At 35.3% G+C, this 19,449-nt stretch overlaps 3 protein-coding genes across 5 annotated transcripts in view; 2 read left to right on the top strand and 1 right to left on the bottom strand.

Annotated features, from left to right (window-relative positions):
* Positions 1 to 6: 6 nt before the first annotated feature.
* The window catches only part of LOC130647564 (AP-5 complex subunit sigma-1-like), a 39,290-nt gene continuing 19,847 nt past the window's right edge, over positions 7 to 19,449 (bottom strand). For 2 of the 3 annotated variants that reach the window (XM_057453467.1, XM_057453465.1), the window contains 2 exons: positions 1,171 to 1,415; positions 7 to 186 (listed from right to left, as the gene is read on the bottom strand). Coding sequence is in view for 1 of the 3 variants with exons in the window: in XM_057453466.1 (XP_057309449.1) it covers positions 19 to 186; positions 1,171 to 1,415; positions 2,533 to 2,629 (510 nt within the window). In the remaining 2 variants the exon portion in view is untranslated. Of the gene's footprint in view, positions 187 to 1,170; positions 1,416 to 2,532; positions 6,363 to 19,449 lie in introns of those variants that run through there. The other variant, XM_057453466.1, reaches the window with a different exon arrangement.
* Positions 5,589 to 7,285, top strand: LOC130647567 (CUB domain-containing protein-like). Its single transcript, XM_057453469.1, has 3 exons — positions 5,589 to 5,733; positions 6,354 to 6,595; positions 6,863 to 7,285. The coding sequence occupies exons 1-3, from the start codon at positions 5,670 to 5,672 to the stop codon at positions 7,016 to 7,018; spliced, it is 462 nt and encodes a 153-aa protein (XP_057309452.1). The 5' UTR covers positions 5,589 to 5,669; the 3' UTR covers positions 7,019 to 7,285.
* Positions 9,600 to 18,524, top strand: LOC130647568 (uncharacterized). The gene is made up of 9 exons (XM_057453470.1): positions 9,600 to 9,711; positions 10,170 to 10,226; positions 11,430 to 11,597; positions 12,641 to 14,478; positions 14,694 to 15,201; positions 15,429 to 15,526; positions 16,263 to 16,309; positions 16,883 to 17,059; positions 17,751 to 18,524. The coding sequence occupies exons 2-8, from the start codon at positions 10,178 to 10,180 to the stop codon at positions 17,055 to 17,057; spliced, it is 2,883 nt and encodes a 960-aa protein (XP_057309453.1). The 5' UTR covers positions 9,600 to 9,711; positions 10,170 to 10,177; the 3' UTR covers positions 17,058 to 17,059; positions 17,751 to 18,524.

The raw sequence follows: 19,449 nt of genomic DNA, 5'->3' as shown, positions 1-19,449 counted from the left end.
AAAGTGTTTAGTATGTCTTCACATAGATATCATTTTTAACAAACAAATACTTGTTACAACAATTAAACAAATTGATAATGAAATATCCATCTGAAGTTTGATTCCCATACTACGGAATCTTCTTTTGTAACGTATTCTCTTTGTTTTCATCTCGTTGTTGCAGAAATCTGTTGTGCAACACCCAGCCTAAAAAATGTAAACAGAAGTGACCTGCGTAAATTATTAGTAAAATAGAGAGATATTTAAAATTGCAAAAACGAAAGTTTTGGACAAGAAGCATTGAAAAAGCTTGCGGTTATAAAAACGAAATTTTGAGTTGTCACAAAAAGGGTTGACACTTTTTTCAAAATATAATATTAAACAACTTTTCCTTCCCTGTCTTATCGCTATTCGGTCCAAGGACGGGTAAGGTTTCCCCCCTGATATGTTTTTTAATAACTTTTTTGTTATTTTGCATAGATGTGATAGGTACTTACTGAGTTCTCATATAGACACAAGCCTGCCAAATTTCTAGGTCCTAAACTACTAGAGCCTTAAATATAAATTTCTATATAATCCTTTATAATCGTTAAAATAGCTTAACTTCGCCTGAAATTTAAGAACTTCAAACTCAAGCACAACTTAATTAAATCAAAGGGAATCGGAAAGGATTCGGAGTTCGGAAAGGTTTTGTTACGTGATTAAACCGATTTTCCATTTTTTAGGATTTCACCCAATAATTTGGAAAAATCGGATTTTCGGGCAATTTTTGGTAGTTTTGCATGCAAAATATGTAAACATTGGTAATTTAGACGACTTTACAGAAAAAGTGCTGACTTTATTATTATTTTTATTCCTTTTATGACATGCTGCACCAAGTTTGATTTCACTTAGGAAAGCCTATTAAAAGTTAAGGAGGGGAGGGAGGTGCGGAAACTGCTCTCCCGGTCATTATTTAAAGTTAAAAAAAAACCCCGAACCGAACAGGGTTATCAAACGGGTACAATTTTGGTTTAAAATTAAAACCTTTTACTTGCCATAAGCCGAACCGAACAGGGTTATCAAACGGGTACAATTTTGGTTTAAAATTAAAACCTTTTACTTGCCATAAGCCATCGGAGAGTTCCAATTTAATGTGGCAAGAGACAGATAACGCAGATAGAGCACTCAGTATTTAGAATACTTTAATACCTGACAATTTTTATCTCCAACCATCAATCTCATTTCACAATACCGTTCACATCCATTAATGTTCAACTGGACACACCTCTTTCGGACCACTTTCTCTGTTATTGCATTTTGAACTGAGGTAGATTTCAAATCATAACTAAGAGTTAAGCAAGCATTCTTGTTCTCTGGACACGCAACTTTTTCTTGTAGCTGTTGACATAACTCTTTACTGTCAGACGAACAGGTGAAGCAGGATAAAGAGTCAACTAAAAAGATACAGAATGGGAGGCTAGCTAGCTTTAGATAGTCATAGGCACGTAAACTGTAACATACCTTCCTCTAGACCTTCCTTTAAATATAAACCATAATCTTTATATAACCAAGCTGATCTAGTTTTGTGCAAGAACAAATGGAATAACTATTATTAAAGGCACAATCAACCTTAAAATAGGACTATATTTCTTTCTTTATAGTTTCCGGTGCATTTTTGAGGACAGCAGTATTTAAGAACGATATACCATTTGACTGCAGTTTCCATTTTTTAAGTAATAACACAATCAAACCACCAGCAATTACAGAACAATTCTCTCAGGTAATTAAGTTTCAATTAAAACAGTAAATTATCACAAACAAAGGATGAAATGCAGTATCTTTTTGCAGCGAATGTTTGGCAACAATAAATTATCACTAGCAAATTGACCAGCGCTAATAACCTCTACATTGGTTTGATGTCCGTGTTTCCTCGTACATGCTAATAAGTTTAAAAGCATACCAATTTTTAATAATAATACCATTTTTTCATTTTGAGAAATTTTAGCAGCAGTTTGATAAAGTTCTCGACAATTTCTATAAGTTGGTTAAAACATGTTTTTAAAAAAAGACCTGAAATAATTTTAGGTTACCATTTTAATAATGGCCTCCCTAGAAGGGGTAAGCATGGCTCCTTAAAAAGCCCTGTTCTAATGAACCGTAAACCAATCGTATTTTTCCATGCAAGAAAAACCGAGATTGGATAAAATAGTAAAGTCCTTTCGATCGACTGGTGGCCTTGTGGTACAGCGTTTGCTTTCAGTGCGGGAGGTCTTTGGCTTAAACCCCGGCCGAGTCATGCCAGAGACTATAATATTGTGAATCTATCCTTTCTGTTTAGCGCTCAGCATGAGAATAGGATTGATATCTTGAGCGGTTGTCTAGTTCAGCGATTGCTGTGTTTGCACGACGTTCGTAGCTCAAATGGGAGCTTTAAATGCACTAGGACCCCCCTTTGCAGGGCCCTCATTGATAGCAGTGTCAATAGGAACTGAAGAGGTCATCCTGGGTAAGTAATTTCCATAAAAAAAATAATAATTCCGAATAAGTTTATAGCGTGTATCTAAACCCTACCGGTTTCAATGGACTTTGTTAGCATTTCATAAAACAAAACCAACTTGAAGCAGACGATCTTCATGTTCGTTGGAAGAAGCTGGCAGACGAATGGCATAAAACTTTATCTTTATATTTAGACTACAAAACAGCTGACTTTATGACATGTCCAAAGTCATGTCTCCTTGTTATGTAAAGAGAACGTAATACAAAAATGTGGATTTAACAAGTTAGAACATCCTCGAACTTCTTCACATCATCTTATGAAATAATTATAATCTAAATGTAGTACTTTTTTTTAATCTTAATAAAAGAAAAAACTTTCTTTAAAAAAAAATTATTTCCACATTAAGCTCAATAATTAATCATTCCCCATGACTATTCTTTCGCGTGAGTAAGACTTGAATAGAAAGGAACAGAACTAACTAGAAAACATCCTGTGAACTGTCTAACAGTTTTACTACCGTTCCCCTTTACAAAAACATATTTTTTGGTGTAGATTATAGTTTGTAAGAATCTGCATTAAAAGGATTGGTATTATTATTGTCTGCCTGTTGATTTTTTTGCGTGCATTGTTGTACAAATCACGAGGTTTCAGATACTTTATGCACACGTGCAGACTGCCTTATTAGCGTTGAAGGAATGCGCTTAACTTAATATGGCCGAGCAACGAAGACACGCGTAACACCAAAGAAGGTGCAGATCACATCTCCATAACTAAATCAGTTCTTGGGAAACTTGACATGAACAGGTTTGAGGTGCAATTTCGCAATAAATATTACTGGAAATAGACTTTACGTCAAAAGTTTATTAATTTGTATCCATATTCGCGAAATACTTTCTGCGCGAAAAATCCCGGAAAGGTCAATACTCGACAATAAATATTCGCAAGAAATAACTTTTTGACTAAAATTAACTTCGGGAAAAGCAAAACTTTTATTTTTTTGTTTATCTTGGTAAATTTTCTTTTTTGTAGTCAATAGAAAAAAGGGCCAGTCTGTGGATGTGAATTCAAAGCTACCTTATCGATTTGTCAAAATTATACTTCGCAAAAAACTTTGAAATGGTTTATTCGCAGAAAAGGATTTTCGCGAAAATGTCACTATCCTCTATGTTACGAGCAAGTTCAATTTAAGGCTACCTTATCTCAATAAATAGGACTGAAATAAAGTAAAATATCAACAACAAAAAACTAGATTTGTGAAGAACCTTAAAATGGTTTATCTGCGAAAAAAAAATATTCCCAAAATATTTCAACACGACTGATTCGCGAAATTTAATCTTCGCGAAAACGAACGTAAGGTAATTAGAAACGCTGAAAAACATGGAAAAGTGCTAACGTTGGTGGAAAATAAACATTCCAGATAAAAAATAAAGCAGACAAGTATAATTATTTCGGTTTTCATGTTTTAAGTGAATTTTGGCTGTGAAGGTATAAAGGGGGCTTCAAGTGCCCGCCTTCCATAAATTCGGACCAGGTAAAAGCTATAAAATAAAATTTACAATTGTAATCTGAGACAAACAAATTAGAATTAATATTGTTTGCAGATGTCGCGATTTTTTGCATATCCATCAACAGTTCATAAATACGATAAAATACAATAATCTATATAACTAATAGATATGCCCCGTGGAAAAATCCATTTAGGCAAAAGAACAATGGAAAAATAGGTTGTTTTAGATTTTTTGATCAGCGTTTCAACCTCTACACATTACAGGCAACGTATCTGCACTGCTGACGTCAGCAAAAAATTTAAAACAACTTATTTTTTTTCATTGTCCTTCTGCCTGAAATGATTTCTCCACAGGACTTATCAACTAGCACAATTCAAAAATTATTTGTCAAATTTCACCAACCTCGTCCCCAAAGTCTTTTGTCTCCCATCGGCGCTGTGTTTATTGACAGATCTGATTAAAACGCCTTGGAGGAGGCTGGACACATAAATGCGAAACTCGTATCACGTTCATCCGAAATTTCCATATTTTAAGATACGGGTTAGCTTCAATGTTTTGGTCAGGTTGTGGAATTTACAATGAGAGCTGGGAATAGAAGTTTTCCAACAAAAACTTGAGAGTTGTAATAGCTCTAACTGGTAGCTGTTGTTTTAAAGCTCCAATACAAGTGGCCTAGGATGAAAGCACTATCTTTACAACCTCGTTCCCAGGTCTGGGAAGCGAGTTGTTTTTTTTCACACCGTGTTGTGAAAGGAACGGCAACCTTGACCAGTATGGAATACAATATTACTAGTCGGTGGCCTGTTGATATATTCAAGGGTTTGCCCGTCCTTTTATACAGCACTCCGAGCATCTTGCTACCTGCGGCACCCTTTTGCGCAACAGACAGAAGTATACGTATACGGGTATTATAATATAGATTGAAACTAAGTGGTTTTGATGTTGTTATTGCGCTTCATGACAATCGCAATCTCTTTTACAATTACTTTCTGTCTGTCTATGAGCCAACCTAAAACCCAGGGGGGGGGGGTGTTGTAATCAAAAACTCTATTTTGTTCGCACCTATATTTGTAGTAATAACCCCCCGTGTAAGATAGATGATGCAGCAAAGTATTCAGAGGGTGATCCCTCGTGTAATGTTCTATGGGTTAACGACTAATAGACTATAAATTTACTATCAATGTTTTGCGAAGTCAAATTAGTACTGATGGTAGCCAGAATAACAAATTGAACACGTAATCTGATTTCTGAAATGTCATGGAAATACATATAGTAAGGATTGTTACAATGCTTTATAGAAACATTACTTGTGAAGTACACGTGTGATATTCAACTGTGATTCTTATGTTCCGTAATTTAGGATAGGAATAGAAATGACGGATAAATTTTCTTTCTAGTTATTTAATAAATTATTGACAGTTAGCTCCTTATAAAACGTTTAGACAAGTGAAATATTTTTTTTTTGTTTTTAATAATTTGAAATGCATAAAGCTTTTACTTTAAGATCATGATTATTTAATCACAGGAGAAGAAGAAGTTCGGAGAAGTTTTTTTTACTTCAAGTAGTGATGCTTTTTAAAAAATTCAATACTAAAAACACTCTAGCAAAGGACTGTAGGCAAGTTCCAAAAATACTTGTGAAATCTTTATTACAAGCCGTAAAAGAGAAGTTTGAAAATCTTAGCATCTAACAAAAGTTCGACATGTCGTTGACTGTTTTTGTGTTGATGGTAATATTCGCAAATACATATCGTTGTAGTGGAAAAGGTAAGAATACTGTCCATAACATGAACGAGGGAAAGAAATATTAATTAAGGAATATGCTTAAAAAAAGCTTTAAAAAGTTGAATGAACTGCGAATTGTTTAAATTAGAGTTGTGGATAATGTAAATCAACTGATAACTTAAAGTTCATCTGGAGGTCATAAACAAAATGAAAAAGACTTTTCTTTCTAGCAGTTTCCAATTGCTTTACCTGGCAGGCTTCAATAACTAGAAACACGAAGTTTCCCTGTCATGTTGGATTAAGTTTAAATAGAAAACTTTAGCTATCTGTTAACCCTGACAAAAGATATCGAGACTAGTTGACAAATTGAGATGTTTGTCTCCACAAATAGTTATATAGGCGAGTTCTATACTAGATTAACACGACTTAGTCAATATTTACAACCGAGTTTACGTCTCGAGTTAATTATGTTTGACAACTTTTAAGATAACCGAAGAAGTGTCATTCTTTTAGTATTTTTGTTAGGGCTATAATAGCAAAGCTACAGGGCACATTTTGTTCTTTCTTCCATCCTTGTGTTGCCATCCTTAAATATGTTACCTGTATATGCAAGCACATTAGTCTATTAATTCTAAATCAAATTTTTAAATTATTTTGAATAGTGACATCGCAATTCTGTTTTCAATGCTCATCACCAAATGAAAGAGGGTGTATTTTTACTCAGAAAAGGATGAAGTGTTATGGCAAAGAGGATACGTGCATCACAATGTCATATAGTTTCAAGAAAATGACAAAGGAAGGGAAAAAGAAAATCTCAGTGTTTCGAAAATCATGTTTTAACAGTCAATGGGATTGCCGATCTTTTTGTGATTCATTTGAAGAAACTGGAGATGACGAATGCAAAGTAAGTGTACGAATATCTCAGACTTCGCCTGTATAAAAATGACCTGTATAGACTTGACCTGTACAAACTTGACCTGTAAAACTTGACCTGTAAAAAATTAGCATTATATACATATATATAATTCTTTTTTTATCAAAATCAGTAAATACCTTTCCACCAAATAATCAATTATCAATTTTGCTATGAAGTTTTAATAAAAAGTTAAGAAAAACTATTCGAGTTAGTATTGCTTCCGTATCATACATATCTTACTATCTAACATTTAAGGCTACCTGTTGCCATGGCAATCTATGTAACCATGGAAGAAAGAGATCAAAACTCACAAGTAGAGCTTCTTCACACCCATCAATGTTGTCAATAATTTTGTTGGTGATATCAACCGTCAACGTACAGTGGATTACACAAGTCCTAATGAATATTTAATATATCTAATGAATACGAGGCAATAATAATAATACGATGATAAAATTAAGTTGTTTCAATAAAATGCCTCAATTGTTTGTTTAAACGAGACACAGAATATCTGGCTAAACAAGACATGCAACATAGTTTTTACGAACCATCCCCTTTATATGTTCAGACATTTGTCATTTGTTTCAGTCCCCTAGTCATATAAACACTTAATATATTAAAATTTATATTGTAATTGTAATTTTAGTTGGTGAACTTATGGTAATAAGACCAAAATTTGCGGTCAACATTCTTTTTTGCACTAATTGTAAAGTCTGTTCCCACAAGTAGTGATTTAGGCAAATTTTACATTACATTTATACAATTTGAATTTGTCAAAGTTAAAATTATCAATTTTTACAGCGTAATTAAAAAAATTGGAAAAAACTCATTAACTCCCACTGCGCCAAATTTCTGCCACCGATTGCCGATTGTCGACATGATCAATTATATTTAGGCGTAATGCTTTTCTCGCGGCAACGCAGAGATTTAAAAACAGTGAATAATATAATCTTCAGAGTAAGCATTTTCTTACAGTGCTATTTTGAAGTAAATTAAATTTTATACTAGCAAATCTTTCTAATCTGTGCAAGTGACTAATATTTTCCACTTTTTTTTAAACAATATGCTTGGAAAAAGTAATAAGTCGACTGTTAGCCTTGTGATAGAGCGTTCGCTTCCAGTGCGGGAGACTTTAATGAATCTATCCTTTCTGCTTAGTGCTAAACATGAGAATTGTCCAGTTGAGCGATTATTGTGCTTGCACGACCTTCGTAGCTCAAATGGGAGATTTAAATGCACTAGAACTTTGCAAGATCCTCATTGATAGCATACCCCTAGGAACTGAAACGGCTATTCTGGGTAAACAATTGTAATTCGCCTAACTAAAGTTCCCAGAATAAGAATGGAAAGAAAGTAGAAAATAGATTTTTTTTTGTTTTCTGTTTTAGTTTATTCAAAATAGCATTCGAAATTTATCTGCACTGAACTACGGATTCTTAAAATAAAATTCAACAATTGATTATGAGCATGCGCAAAAATATTTTGAGCAAGCGTTCGAAAAATAGTAAATAAATTTCGGAAAGTACCTAGCTAAGTTTAGATAGAGATTCGAATCTTTGCACGAGTTCTATTTCACCAAATATTTCAGATTTAATTCACTTAAAACCACTCTACAATTCAATCCATGTAGCTAGTATACACAAAAACTTTATGGATTGATTATTCACACGTTCTGGCCAGATTCAAGCTCAACATTTCGCAGAACAATACTAGAACCCCTTTAGTGGCATTCTTAAGAAGCGTTATGTTGTATAGAACATTCTTAAGTAGTATATCTCCTTTTAACTGCACACTTATTTTAACCTCGACTGAAAGTTGGTTCAACACTAAATGGAAACATTTTTGTTCCCTTTTACATGAATACGTACCTTGCTATGGAAGACTTTATTTACCTACAATCCTGGCCAAAATTGTTGATAAAATTTCCAATGCAACATAAGCTTATAAGATAAACAAAGATGCAAGCCCCCCTCTCCCCCATTTCAATGTTGAAGCCAATGGCTGGCTGTGGGTTGAGTGGCCAACTGCATTTTTCAAACTGTGACAATAACTTCAACATTGAAATGGGGGGAGAGGGGTACTGGAAACTAGCTACTATTCTATAAGTGAAAACCTGCACTGTTTTAGCATACACATACCATAATTTTGCTGGCTAGTTTATGTCACCAAAAAAGAGAATATCTGCACATGGGACCACAGAAACAAAAATAATGATAATAAAGATAATAAATGCACATGTGTTGGGCCTTTTCTCAACCAATTTTGGCCAGGATTGTAGCTATCCATGTAAAAAACAGCTGAAGGGTTGTTACGTTCTTTCTACAAAAACTAACACCAGTTTTAAAAATTTAAGGTTTTGTTTTCTTAGCTACAATGTGATATAGCTTGTAATGTATGACCAAGAAAGTTAGTGTTCTTATTATTCTGCATGATTTCTCATTCAAAACTGTTTTTTTTTTTAACTTTTTTTACTTTTTAAACATTTTTTATTTTCTCGACAACAAACAAAAACACGAATTTATAGTTAAATTTGACCAGACTCAATAAACCCTCCATTTAAAACTTCGTGATTTGTTGAAATATAATCTTTGTCGGAGGAAGAAAATGTATTTACATTTAGGTCTTCTCGAAGGCAAACCAATGTTTTTCCTGACGATGAGATTCTCAAAATTAGCACAAGGTTACGGAAAACCAAAAAGTCAAAATTGGTGTAACGGATTGGTTTTTAAGAGACGGAAACAAAATTGTTAGTTTTTACGTTCTTTTAAAAAAAATTATTTTGGGTAGAAGGGCTTTAAACTACCCTCTTTTTCCCTGACAACCGCCTTGCTTTCTACTCCAGTATTAGCCTGTCAAATAACACATTTCTATCGCGTTACATATGGGACGTTTTATATTCGAGCAAAGAAACATGCAAACATTTTCTTATTTTTTCCGTGTTCCTGCGGCATAATAGGCTTGTTAAAAAACTACAGCCACTAACATGCTTGGTTAAACATTGGACACAGATGAATTATTTCTTGCAAGACGAAAAAAAATACGCATGATTTTTTTTAAGAAGGTCTCAAAATATTATCAGACATAAAGAAACTATTATATTCGAGGTAAATTGATATTTATTTATTAACATTTAAAGCTATATTTCTTTGTCTATTTGTATATAAATTAAACAGTCTCTCTTTTCTGTTGTTTTGATTAAAGTGATTAAGTTTTTCTCCATTTTGTCTTGTTTTGTATTAATCTAAGCATAACAAATCTAAGAGACTTCATTTTACGACCTTCCTCTTTTTGCAGAGTCTCTTCTATTTCTTTTGAGCACCTAATCTTCACCTTCGTCTTACCCTTTTGCAGGCACTCCTGTTTCTGTAGAAGACCTTTTCAGTGATATATTCTAATTGTTGTGCGATCATAAGATCAAATACTTGAAACGGAAAGAATAACAATCGGTGGAACAGTGTTTAGTAATAACAAAAATTATTATAGTAACGAAGAAAAATACAGAATAAAATAAAGCTTTAATATGTAGATAAAACTGGAGAAAAAAATAAATTTTTATTTCTAGGTGCCATCATGATGAAGTTGGCATTTTTTTGTCTTGCCTTGCTGACTTATATTAATGGTATGTCGATTTTTTTTGTTAGAAAGAATGTTTTAATCGTGAGTCTATATCGACTGCACTTTGTAACAAACTCCCCAACATTTAAAAATCCTAAAAATTTTAGTTTTAAGTTGTTCTTTCTGTAAGCATTTGTAGCTAAATCCTCTTCCGTGATACTCAATTGATGACTTCTTTATAATCCAATGTTTTATACATGTCTAACCAATGATTAGTATCAACGCCTATACTTATGCCACTAAAAGCTTTTCACGTTTTCTTTAAAATTCTTTCCAAAACTAAAAATTTTTTAAGCCACTGTGGTCTTTTGAAGTTCAACATTAACTTCCAAATGACTATTGTATTGTAAGAAACGCCTATAAGCAGAAAAATTTTTGATCATGGCAAATCATGATACACAAACGTTGTAGCTATGTAAAACATTTTTATACATCATTTGAAAATGACATGAACTTCCATGATAATTGCTAACATACCTAACATGGCAATTCAAAAAAGTCTGCGGTGACATTCATCTTTTATTTGACTTATTCTTTCATTTTTATTATAATTCTTTTTCTTTCATTATTTTGCTAATAATTTCATGGATACAGTTTGGTTATTCTTTAAAACACAAAATGAAATTACAAGAACAATTGAACAAAATTATTGAAGGGTATTAACCATATTAACCTAAAGAATTTGTTGTGGTTGAGCAATTAAGTGTGCTCTCCTAGATTTTTAAAGACACCTTCATCCTGTGCATGGTTGATGGTGTAGCACCGTACTATCAGTTTTACAATTGGCTTATTGCAACTCACGTGTTGCATTTTTCCTCGATACAGATATCTTGTTTCATTTGGAAGTAGAAACGCCACAATTAGCGTGGTCTAGAAGGCGTAGCTCAACAAATTATTTTTTTACTCATCATGAGATTTTTTTACACACTCTGATAACTCCAGTACATTATACCCGTGTCCACTGTTACATGTGTTAAGCTTGGTTTCAACCAGTATCTGCTTTATTTTAATTTCTCAGTTTTTTTTAGCAAGATACAACTTTTTAACCATATTTGAATTATACTAAATATCGCCCTAAATTATATTTGTTATAAATTATTTTTTTATCATTATTATTAACAATTATTGTAATAAAAACAAAACACTCCAAACGATTAAACAAAACAGTGTAAATACACCTTAACATGCATACTTTTGACTGTCTTAGCCTTACCATACTCGCGAGTACGACGCGCAAACGAGGATATAAAATACGGACCATGCAAAAACACATACGATCAATGTGACGAATGGAAACAAACAGGCATGTGTGGAATGGATCAGTATAAGGAATACATGGCCACAGTGTGTCCAGTGACGTGCAATTATTGCAAAGGTAAGTGCTACGTTGATACAATTTTTGCTAGTTAGTGTATCCACGATCACGCATTCACTAGGAGCGTTATTTTAGTAGACGTTCGGCAGTGAGTGCGATCAAAGGCGTGCAATTATTTTTAGTGTCGTTTCATGTTAGCTAAAAGGGAGCCATAAAGAAAAATTCGATATGGCGTAGTTGCTTCGTAAAATAGTGTACGCTTATTGGGATTGGTGGATATTTTAACAAAATGCTTTTCCTTGTGTATAGAGAAAATAATTGCCAAGGCTTTAGCATGCTATATCTCTTCATTAGTGAGAATGATATTTTATTCACTATATTTCTTTTGTTTATATGCGAACCTAAAACTGTTTTTTTTTAACAAAATGGCGTTGTTTTCTGTTTTGTCGAAACGTACAAAAATAGAAATAAATAGTTTTTGCATCCTTACCCGGTTCTTGTTTTCTTTGTCGGGCTGAACCTCACATCTAAAGTAATCCTGTGTGTGAAATATTAGTATTCGAACCTTGCCCATTTCTTTTTTGGCAACGATTGGCAACTGTAAAAACATCGATAAATGCCACGGGTATGCGCTTACAGAAATACTGGTAGAGTATTTCTGTAAAGTAAAACTAAACTACAGACCCTTTCAAAGTGCCATTACGTTTTTACTAAAACACTTTTTTAAAAAAGATTCTAAACCAAGAAAAACAACAATTCCATGTACACATTACACGAAAGAGAAGAAAAACGCACATAACAAACACTATTCATATATTTATTTTTATTGATCTTTTTTGGTAAAGGAAGAAAAGAGGGATCGGGTTTTCCGATTTATCCTGCATGTTTTATCTTTCTGTATGGACATGATGGAAATAATTAGATGGTTAGATTTCTCTGCATTACATTCTTTGGTAGCGAATGCACGTACAGTACTGCTTATTGTTATAGCAAGACATTTTCTAGCAACGTCGAAGAAATCTCATCGTGAAAACCCGGTCCCTTTCTTCTACCTTGTTTTGGAGCGCAGACCAGCATTGAATCAACCCATACTTACTTTCCAGACACGAATAGTGGAGGTGATGCTGAATCTGTAGCCCCAGCTAAAGTGGAATCATCAGCTCCATCATCAACTACAGATAGTACCGACACAACACAAAGTGACTATCAAGCACAGTTACAAAAGTATTATGAAAACGTGCAAAAGCAGCAGTCAGAGTATATTGCAAAAACTGCACAACAATCTGCTGCTGTGTCTGAAGCAGTTCCTTCATCCACTGATAGTCAGGCTACTTCTTCAGCAGCAGTTCCAGGAGCTTTAGAAGCAGCACCAGCTGAACCTGCTTCCTCACCTGCTGTAGCTCCTAACACCGAAGAGAGTTCTGCTGCTAAGGATTCTGCTCCATCTCCTGAAGAGCAACCAGGATCTTCAACAGCTGCAGTGGCTTCAGAAACTGCCAGTTCTGTTCCAGAGCAAGCGGCTTCTGTACCTGCTGCTCCAGCTGCTGCACCAGCACCTGACCCAGTTCCTGCCGTCTCTGCACCCCTTCCATCACCCGAAGCACCTCTTCCAGCACTGGCTGCTCCAGCCCCTGCTCCAGCTCCTGCTGCTTCCTTTCCTCCTGGCCCTGCCCCTGCTGCAGCAGCTCCAGCGCAGGCTGAACCTGCTGCAACTGTTCCTGAACCTGACGCCACAGCTTCTTCAGCACCTTCAGTTTATAAATCCGCTCAGTCAAGTCCAGTTACTTCTTCTGGAAGCACATCAAGCCAACAACCTAGTTCCTCTACTAGTTATCAAGCGCCGTCCTCTTCTAATTATCAGGCGCCATCTTCGACAAATCAACAATCTACGGAAAACAAGTCCTATAGCTCCTCCCGTCCTTCCAGTGCTCAGTATAATAGCACTTCTAATAAGGCAACTTCGAATGAAAAAAGCGATGAGGATGATTCTACGAACGAAAAAATACAAACAGAATCAAAACATTTAGAAAAAGTACTAGCTAAAGCTAAGCAAACTCGTTTGTCGGTTGAAAGAAAGCAAGCTAAATCCTTAAAAGAAGAGGAGAATTCGACGGGAATCGAAGGCGAAGAAGAAGAGGAAAGAGAAGAAAGTGAGTTTAAGGAAACAAAGAATAAGACGAAACAACAAGAGGAGAAAGAAAAACCAACACCAAAACTGAAAACATTTGCAAAGGAAGTCGATAAGGAAAATACAAAAGGCGCCACAGAGAAGGCGTATACGATTTCAAACGAGAAAATACATTCCTCCTCTGAGAATAAACTTAAATTAAAAAAGAAGAAGGTGAAATCGGGTTTTCACGCTGAGAAATCTTCACTCTCTGCTTTAAGACTGAAAAAGAAATATAACAAAAGTCCAAATAAAATGGCTGTACGTTCTGATGAACCTGTAGGCGATAATACCGGAAGTGAAATGTTTGAAACTGAGGCAAGCTTGCTTGAGAATAGTAATGATAGCGATGATGACGATTCCGGAAGTAGCAGCGGAAGCGGCATGGAGGGTGGGTTCGAAGATGATTTAGATGAATTAAGTTTATTAAATGGTTTAAACTTTGATGACGATGATTATGACGTAGCTGATGATTTATCCAATGAAATTTCAACACTCGACCATGAGCGAAAATTTTTAAAAAATGATAAGGAGGATTTATTATCTCATGCTCACGCAGGTCTCAACAAAGTGAGGAGCGAAATCGATGTACCTGAAACAAGTAACCATGCTGAAATCAAAAATGAGGACTCCGATGCGGATAGCAATGAGTCCGGTGATGTCGAATCAGGAGAAGCTGAGTCGGGTGAAACAGAAGACGATAAAAGTAGTACTTTATTGGAAAGCACTTTAAAGAGTGGAGATCTTAAAGCATTTTCTGTAGCGAAAAACCAGGTAAGAGATATGTGGAATTGAATTTTTCTCTTCTATACGACATTTTATATGCTGATTGATGCAGAAGTTGAAGGCACAGTTTAGCAACAACCATCAAGTAACGAGTCAAGCTATTTATCCCTGACCATTTCGGGAGAAATGTTGCTTCTATGTTGAAGTGTTTAATTTGGAGTATTTAGTGTTTTTCATTAAAAAATTTTCTTAAAAATTTATAGGACAGCGACGACTCATCTGTGAGAAAATCGACCGCCGGTAGTGGGGATGCCCCATCGAAGAAATCGACAGCAGGTAGTGGTGATGCCCCATCAAAGAAATCGACGGCTGGTAGCGGCGATGCCCTATCAAAGAAATCGACCGCAGGTAGCGGGGATGCCCCATCAAAGAAATCTGACACAGGTAGTGGTGATGCCCCATCAAAAAAATCGATCGCAGGCAGTGGGGATGTCCCAGCAAAGAAATCAACTGAAGGAAGTGGTAATTCCCCTGCAGCGAAAGCACATGTGCCATCACCTTTTACTCGTTTAATTGGTTCGGGAAAAGGGGAGGACAATGAACCCGAAGAAGAAGAAGAAGAAGAGGAAGAACCAACATCACGTGATCAAAAGCCAGGAAAGCAACTAAAATCATCGGATTTGTTACCTGAAGATTTGTTGCCGGCAACTGAAGAAGAACGAAAGGAAGAGGAAGACAAAGCATTTGGATCAGGCGAAGAGCCGCCGAAAGGTATAAAACATGTTCTTAACATTATATGTAAACTTGCTTAATTTTTCAAAATAGCTTCCTTACTATTAGTCTGCAACAATATTGAAGTAAGAACGAATTGTTGCAGAGCCTCAGCTTCGCAGGGCGATATTGGCAGAAAGAGAAAAACAGCCCCGGGGGGCGAGGTTGGAGTCCGACTCATTGTTTATCAGTTCTTTTAAGTTTTTATTAATTTATCTTCTATTTAGGTAAACTCAGTCTTGTTTTGAAACAAAATTTCAATGACAACCTTAAAGACTCCAACTCAGCAAATTACCAAATGTTGGCAGGGAACATCAAAAAAGACGTAAGTTGCTTTAAAACCTACCATAGAGAGTGCAGATTTATTTTGCTCCTAATTCATGTGTTCATATATACTTCTGTCTTCCAGGCTTTCATGAAGCCTTGTTCATTTAAGACTCCAAGTCAAGTACTTTCGGTAATGTAATTACACGGGGGAGAAAACTTTAAATTTCGGAACACTTTAAGATCCCTTTTAATTTTTTATTTGGATTAAAAAGAATTTTCAGTAGAATGAGAACATGACGTGTAAAAAAATCATGAGGAATGTAAGGGATACATGTTATGCAAGAAATAGTTGAAGTTACTAAAAGGTGGTCAGAATTAATTACCCTCTTCGACTTTAGATTTGAAGAAAATTATCAATTTCCCCTTCTTACTAACCACACAAGGAGTGTCGAGAAGAGGGAGATCGAAAAGCTTAACGCTGCAATAAGGTTGCTAAGAGTTGAATATTCAAGCCGATTGCGATTGAAGTTTCAAACACCGCCCCTCACTCCCTCCCTTTCCCTTCTCTCAAAACCACCCATCTCTTTGATTATTCAAGCAACAGAAGTTAAACAAAGTAATAACAACGGAATCGTTTTCCCTCCATCGACCTCCTATCCCAACTTTGGCCTCAGACCTTATTGACTTTTCTACCCGTTAGACGTAATATAAAGAAGTAAACATAACCAGGAAACGAGGTTGTCTTTTAGCAAAATCCCCTACAGACGTAACTACCATTTGATTATTCTATTTAGATGGCAAAGGCATTGAAAGGTTCGAATGTTAAAGATGTACAATTCTCGTAAGTGTTTATAATATTTTACCTCTTGTATGATTTTTTCCTGGTAATTTATCTTCAAAACTTTTTTTGGCCTTTTTGAAACACGATAGAGTCCTTGTGAAGTTAACCTCTTTATTGGGAGGAGGTTATGGCAACATATAAGCAACCTCTAACCACACAAGTGTCTTTTATACAATCTCGTCCCAAGAGCATCCTCTATCTTTTCTAACATCAGGGCTGGCTGTTCGTCTCGTGGTCCTGATACAAGAAAGAGGCAACGCTGTTGGGAACGAGGTTGTCTTTTATATAAACAAGAAAGACAAATATGATTAGACTAGTTTAGAATTTTTTTTTTACTTCACTTTCTGCATGTTTCATAGTTACAACCTAAAACAACTTTGATCCCAGGACATTTCATCCTATGAAGAGCCTACCGGCGGTGTAAACACGGCCTTAGGCAAGGGCTCTGGAAACAAGACAAACTCGATCCAGTACCTTTTACTTTCTATTAAAAAGGGAAGCGTCGCTGAGTAGCATATAGTCCGAGGTTAGATACAAGAATAACTTTAATCGTATATAGTGCTATTTTTTTAGTGAAGCTACCATCAACGGAAATCCTCGTCAAACCGGAAAGACGAAAGTTACGTTTTCCATAGAAAACAAAGATGACCCAGATTTTATGAAAAAACTTATCAAACTAGTCGACGAAGGAAACCTGAATGGTTTGAGCATTGTGAAAAGTTCATTAGAAAATGACGATGACAATTAAAGGTGCGGTTTGCACGTGAGAATGTTACAACAATTTTTACGTAACCAGGACGGATAAATTTGATCGAGCCGTCATTTTCAGTTTAAACTTGTTTTTGTAAGGATATATTTCTGAAAACACGGCGCTAACGACATAAAATTAACTCTCCGTAACTCGAACCTCCAAGAAACCAAGGAAAATAGTTCGACTTAACGAATGTTCGAGTTAAACGAAGCTTCCGATTAGTCGAATTTATTCTAAAATGAGATTATAGTTTAAGTCAAAGAGATTTTAAAAGAGGTGGGGCAACAGTTACCGGTGATGAAAAAAGGCATGTAAGTCCCTTGTAAATTGAATTTTCCTTGACAGACATCATTATCTATTTATATTACATCAGGAGTTAATAAAAACTAAAAAAAAAATTAAAATCTGACATTTATCTAGTCTTTGATTTCTTTTTCTCGAGCAAAAAGTTCGAGTTATTCGAAGAAATTAGCTTCAGGGGAGTCGAAAAATGGAACAAGTTACTGAATGTTCAAGTTATCCGAGGTTCGAGTTAACCGGAGTTTTTTTATATAAGAAAGTATTAACAAAATTTCAAGAGACTCTATAAAATGGTTCGAGATAATGACAGTTGGAGTTATCCGGTGTCCGAGTCACTGGGAGGTAACTGTGTTTCGTAATAAGTTTATGATAACTTTTTTTCAAATCTAGATTCAAAGAATTTACGACAAAAGGTCTGACAGATCCTGGATCATGCATTTAAGAACGATATAGATAGAATATCAGCAAATGTGTTAATTCGAACTTGATACCAAACTATATTTATTTGTTTCTTTTGTATAGTACTTTTTTAATTCATTCATTATTTCAGACATTGTTACTATCGACAACTTAAATTCTCATACAATTATTTTGATGCGAAATCAAGCATCAGCACAGCTTTCTCTTTAACCCTGGGTTTACGCTAATTTGAAAAGATGCAACAAAATTCGCACAAAAGCACTGAAACTTTGATTGAGAAATTGATTTCGTAATCAAGAAATGCTTGATGAATTTTTAAAAGAAATTGACGAATGACAAAACTTCCAACTCATTCTCCTTTGATATAATGGTCCACCGAACGATTAAGAAGTCTGGGTTTGAGTATGCCATCTTTACCCAAAACCGTGAAGCAATAATCTATGAAGTTATTACAATAAGTATTTATTTTCAGCAAGTAGAAATTATAGCTAGAAGAAAACTGGGGTCCATAAAATACTTCAAACGCAGAATTTTTATCAAACTTTTTGACAAGGCATTCGCAGTTGTCAGAAAAGCTCACGAAGAAGTGACATTTGTTAGTGGGAAACAATTAAAGGAGTCTAAGTTCGAAGTTGTCATATAAAGATATTATGCTGGCAAAAAATATATATGGATATTTTAGTGTTAATTTTGTATCATAAGACTAATATATTATGCATAAAATGGTATTTTGGCTTCGTTAAATACGTTGTTTTTTGTCGAAATAGAAGCTCCTTGTTTATTTTATGGTCGCCAGCAATTAAGGACAAGGTTGTATACTTATCAGCCCTTCTCAACCTCCTCCCGAGAGGTTTTTGCCTTTTGGCATATTCAGGCAAAAAACCTGGGCCCGCAGATAAGCGTTTGAGATTGCATACGCGTAAATTGATTATCTATTTTATAATACTCGTATACGTCTGTCTGTCTGTCACGCAAAATGGTAGTTTAGCTGCGCAGTAGCGATAAGCACGCAATGCGGTATAAAAAGGACGGGCGAACGCTTGGATTCTCCACGGGCTAACGACTAGTAACAGATAATTTTTTAAGCTCCCGCTAAATTACGGCCGAACTGTCATAGAAAAACATTTATGTAGCGAGGCTGTTTCGTTCCTAGTGCACTTAAAGATAAACTACTTGAAACTACCTGCTAAAGAGATGTGAGGACGAGAATGTGGCTGCAGACGGGTTTTCATAGTTTTCTAAAATAGGGACACAGATACCTCTTTCCTAGGGCATCTTGTATGTTACCTGACATCGAGACGCGGTGTGAACGTCTCGCCATCCCGATATAAAAGAGACAACAGGCGCTGGGAACGAGATTGGGAACGCAGCAGAATAAAAGAAAATAAAAATAATAAAACAAATTCTTTTATATTTCTGAAAAAATGAACTCTCGTTTTTAGCGAGTCCTAACTTTTTCATCTGTTAGAAACAGGCAATATGATTTCAAAGTTAAATCTCGCCGCTACTATATTTTATACCCTTTAAACAACAGACTCCTTTCTCTCGGATACCTTCTCTTTCCGTATAGGCGTCCTCTAAGACACAGAACGCTGTTATTTTCCGTTCTTGTTCTAACGTCTCATCGGGGTAAACCGGGTAAAAGTGACTAATTCTAGTGGCTGGTGAC

This window comes from Hydractinia symbiolongicarpus, chromosome 6 (genome assembly GCF_029227915.1).
Source record: "Hydractinia symbiolongicarpus strain clone_291-10 chromosome 6, HSymV2.1, whole genome shotgun sequence".
Classification (NCBI taxonomy): domain Eukaryota; kingdom Metazoa; phylum Cnidaria; class Hydrozoa; order Anthoathecata; family Hydractiniidae; genus Hydractinia; species Hydractinia symbiolongicarpus.
Note: the sequence above shows the minus strand (reverse complement) of the source record. Positions and strands in the feature narration are given on the sequence as shown.

Bases quoted from the DNA above. Each gene is read 5' to 3' on its own strand.
- LOC130647567 (XM_057453469.1), top strand. From the start codon at position 5,670: ATGTCGTTGACTGTTTTTGTGTTGATGGTAATATTCGCAAATACATAT. The intron at 5,734-6,353 runs GTAAGAATACTG...TATTTTGAATAG, and splicing joins ATATCGTTGTAGTGGAAAAG to TGACATCGCAATTCTGTTTT. The intron at 6,596-6,862 runs GTAAGTGTACGA...CTAACATTTAAG, and splicing joins CTGGAGATGACGAATGCAAA to GCTACCTGTTGCCATGGCAA.
- LOC130647568 (XM_057453470.1), top strand. From the start codon at position 10,178: ATGATGAAGTTGGCATTTTTTTGTCTTGCCTTGCTGACTTATATTAAT. The intron at 14,479-14,693 runs GTAAGAGATATG...AAAAATTTATAG, and splicing joins TTTCTGTAGCGAAAAACCAG to GACAGCGACGACTCATCTGT. The intron at 16,310-16,882 runs GTAAGTGTTTAT...CTATTTTTTTAG, and splicing joins GTTAAAGATGTACAATTCTC to TGAAGCTACCATCAACGGAA.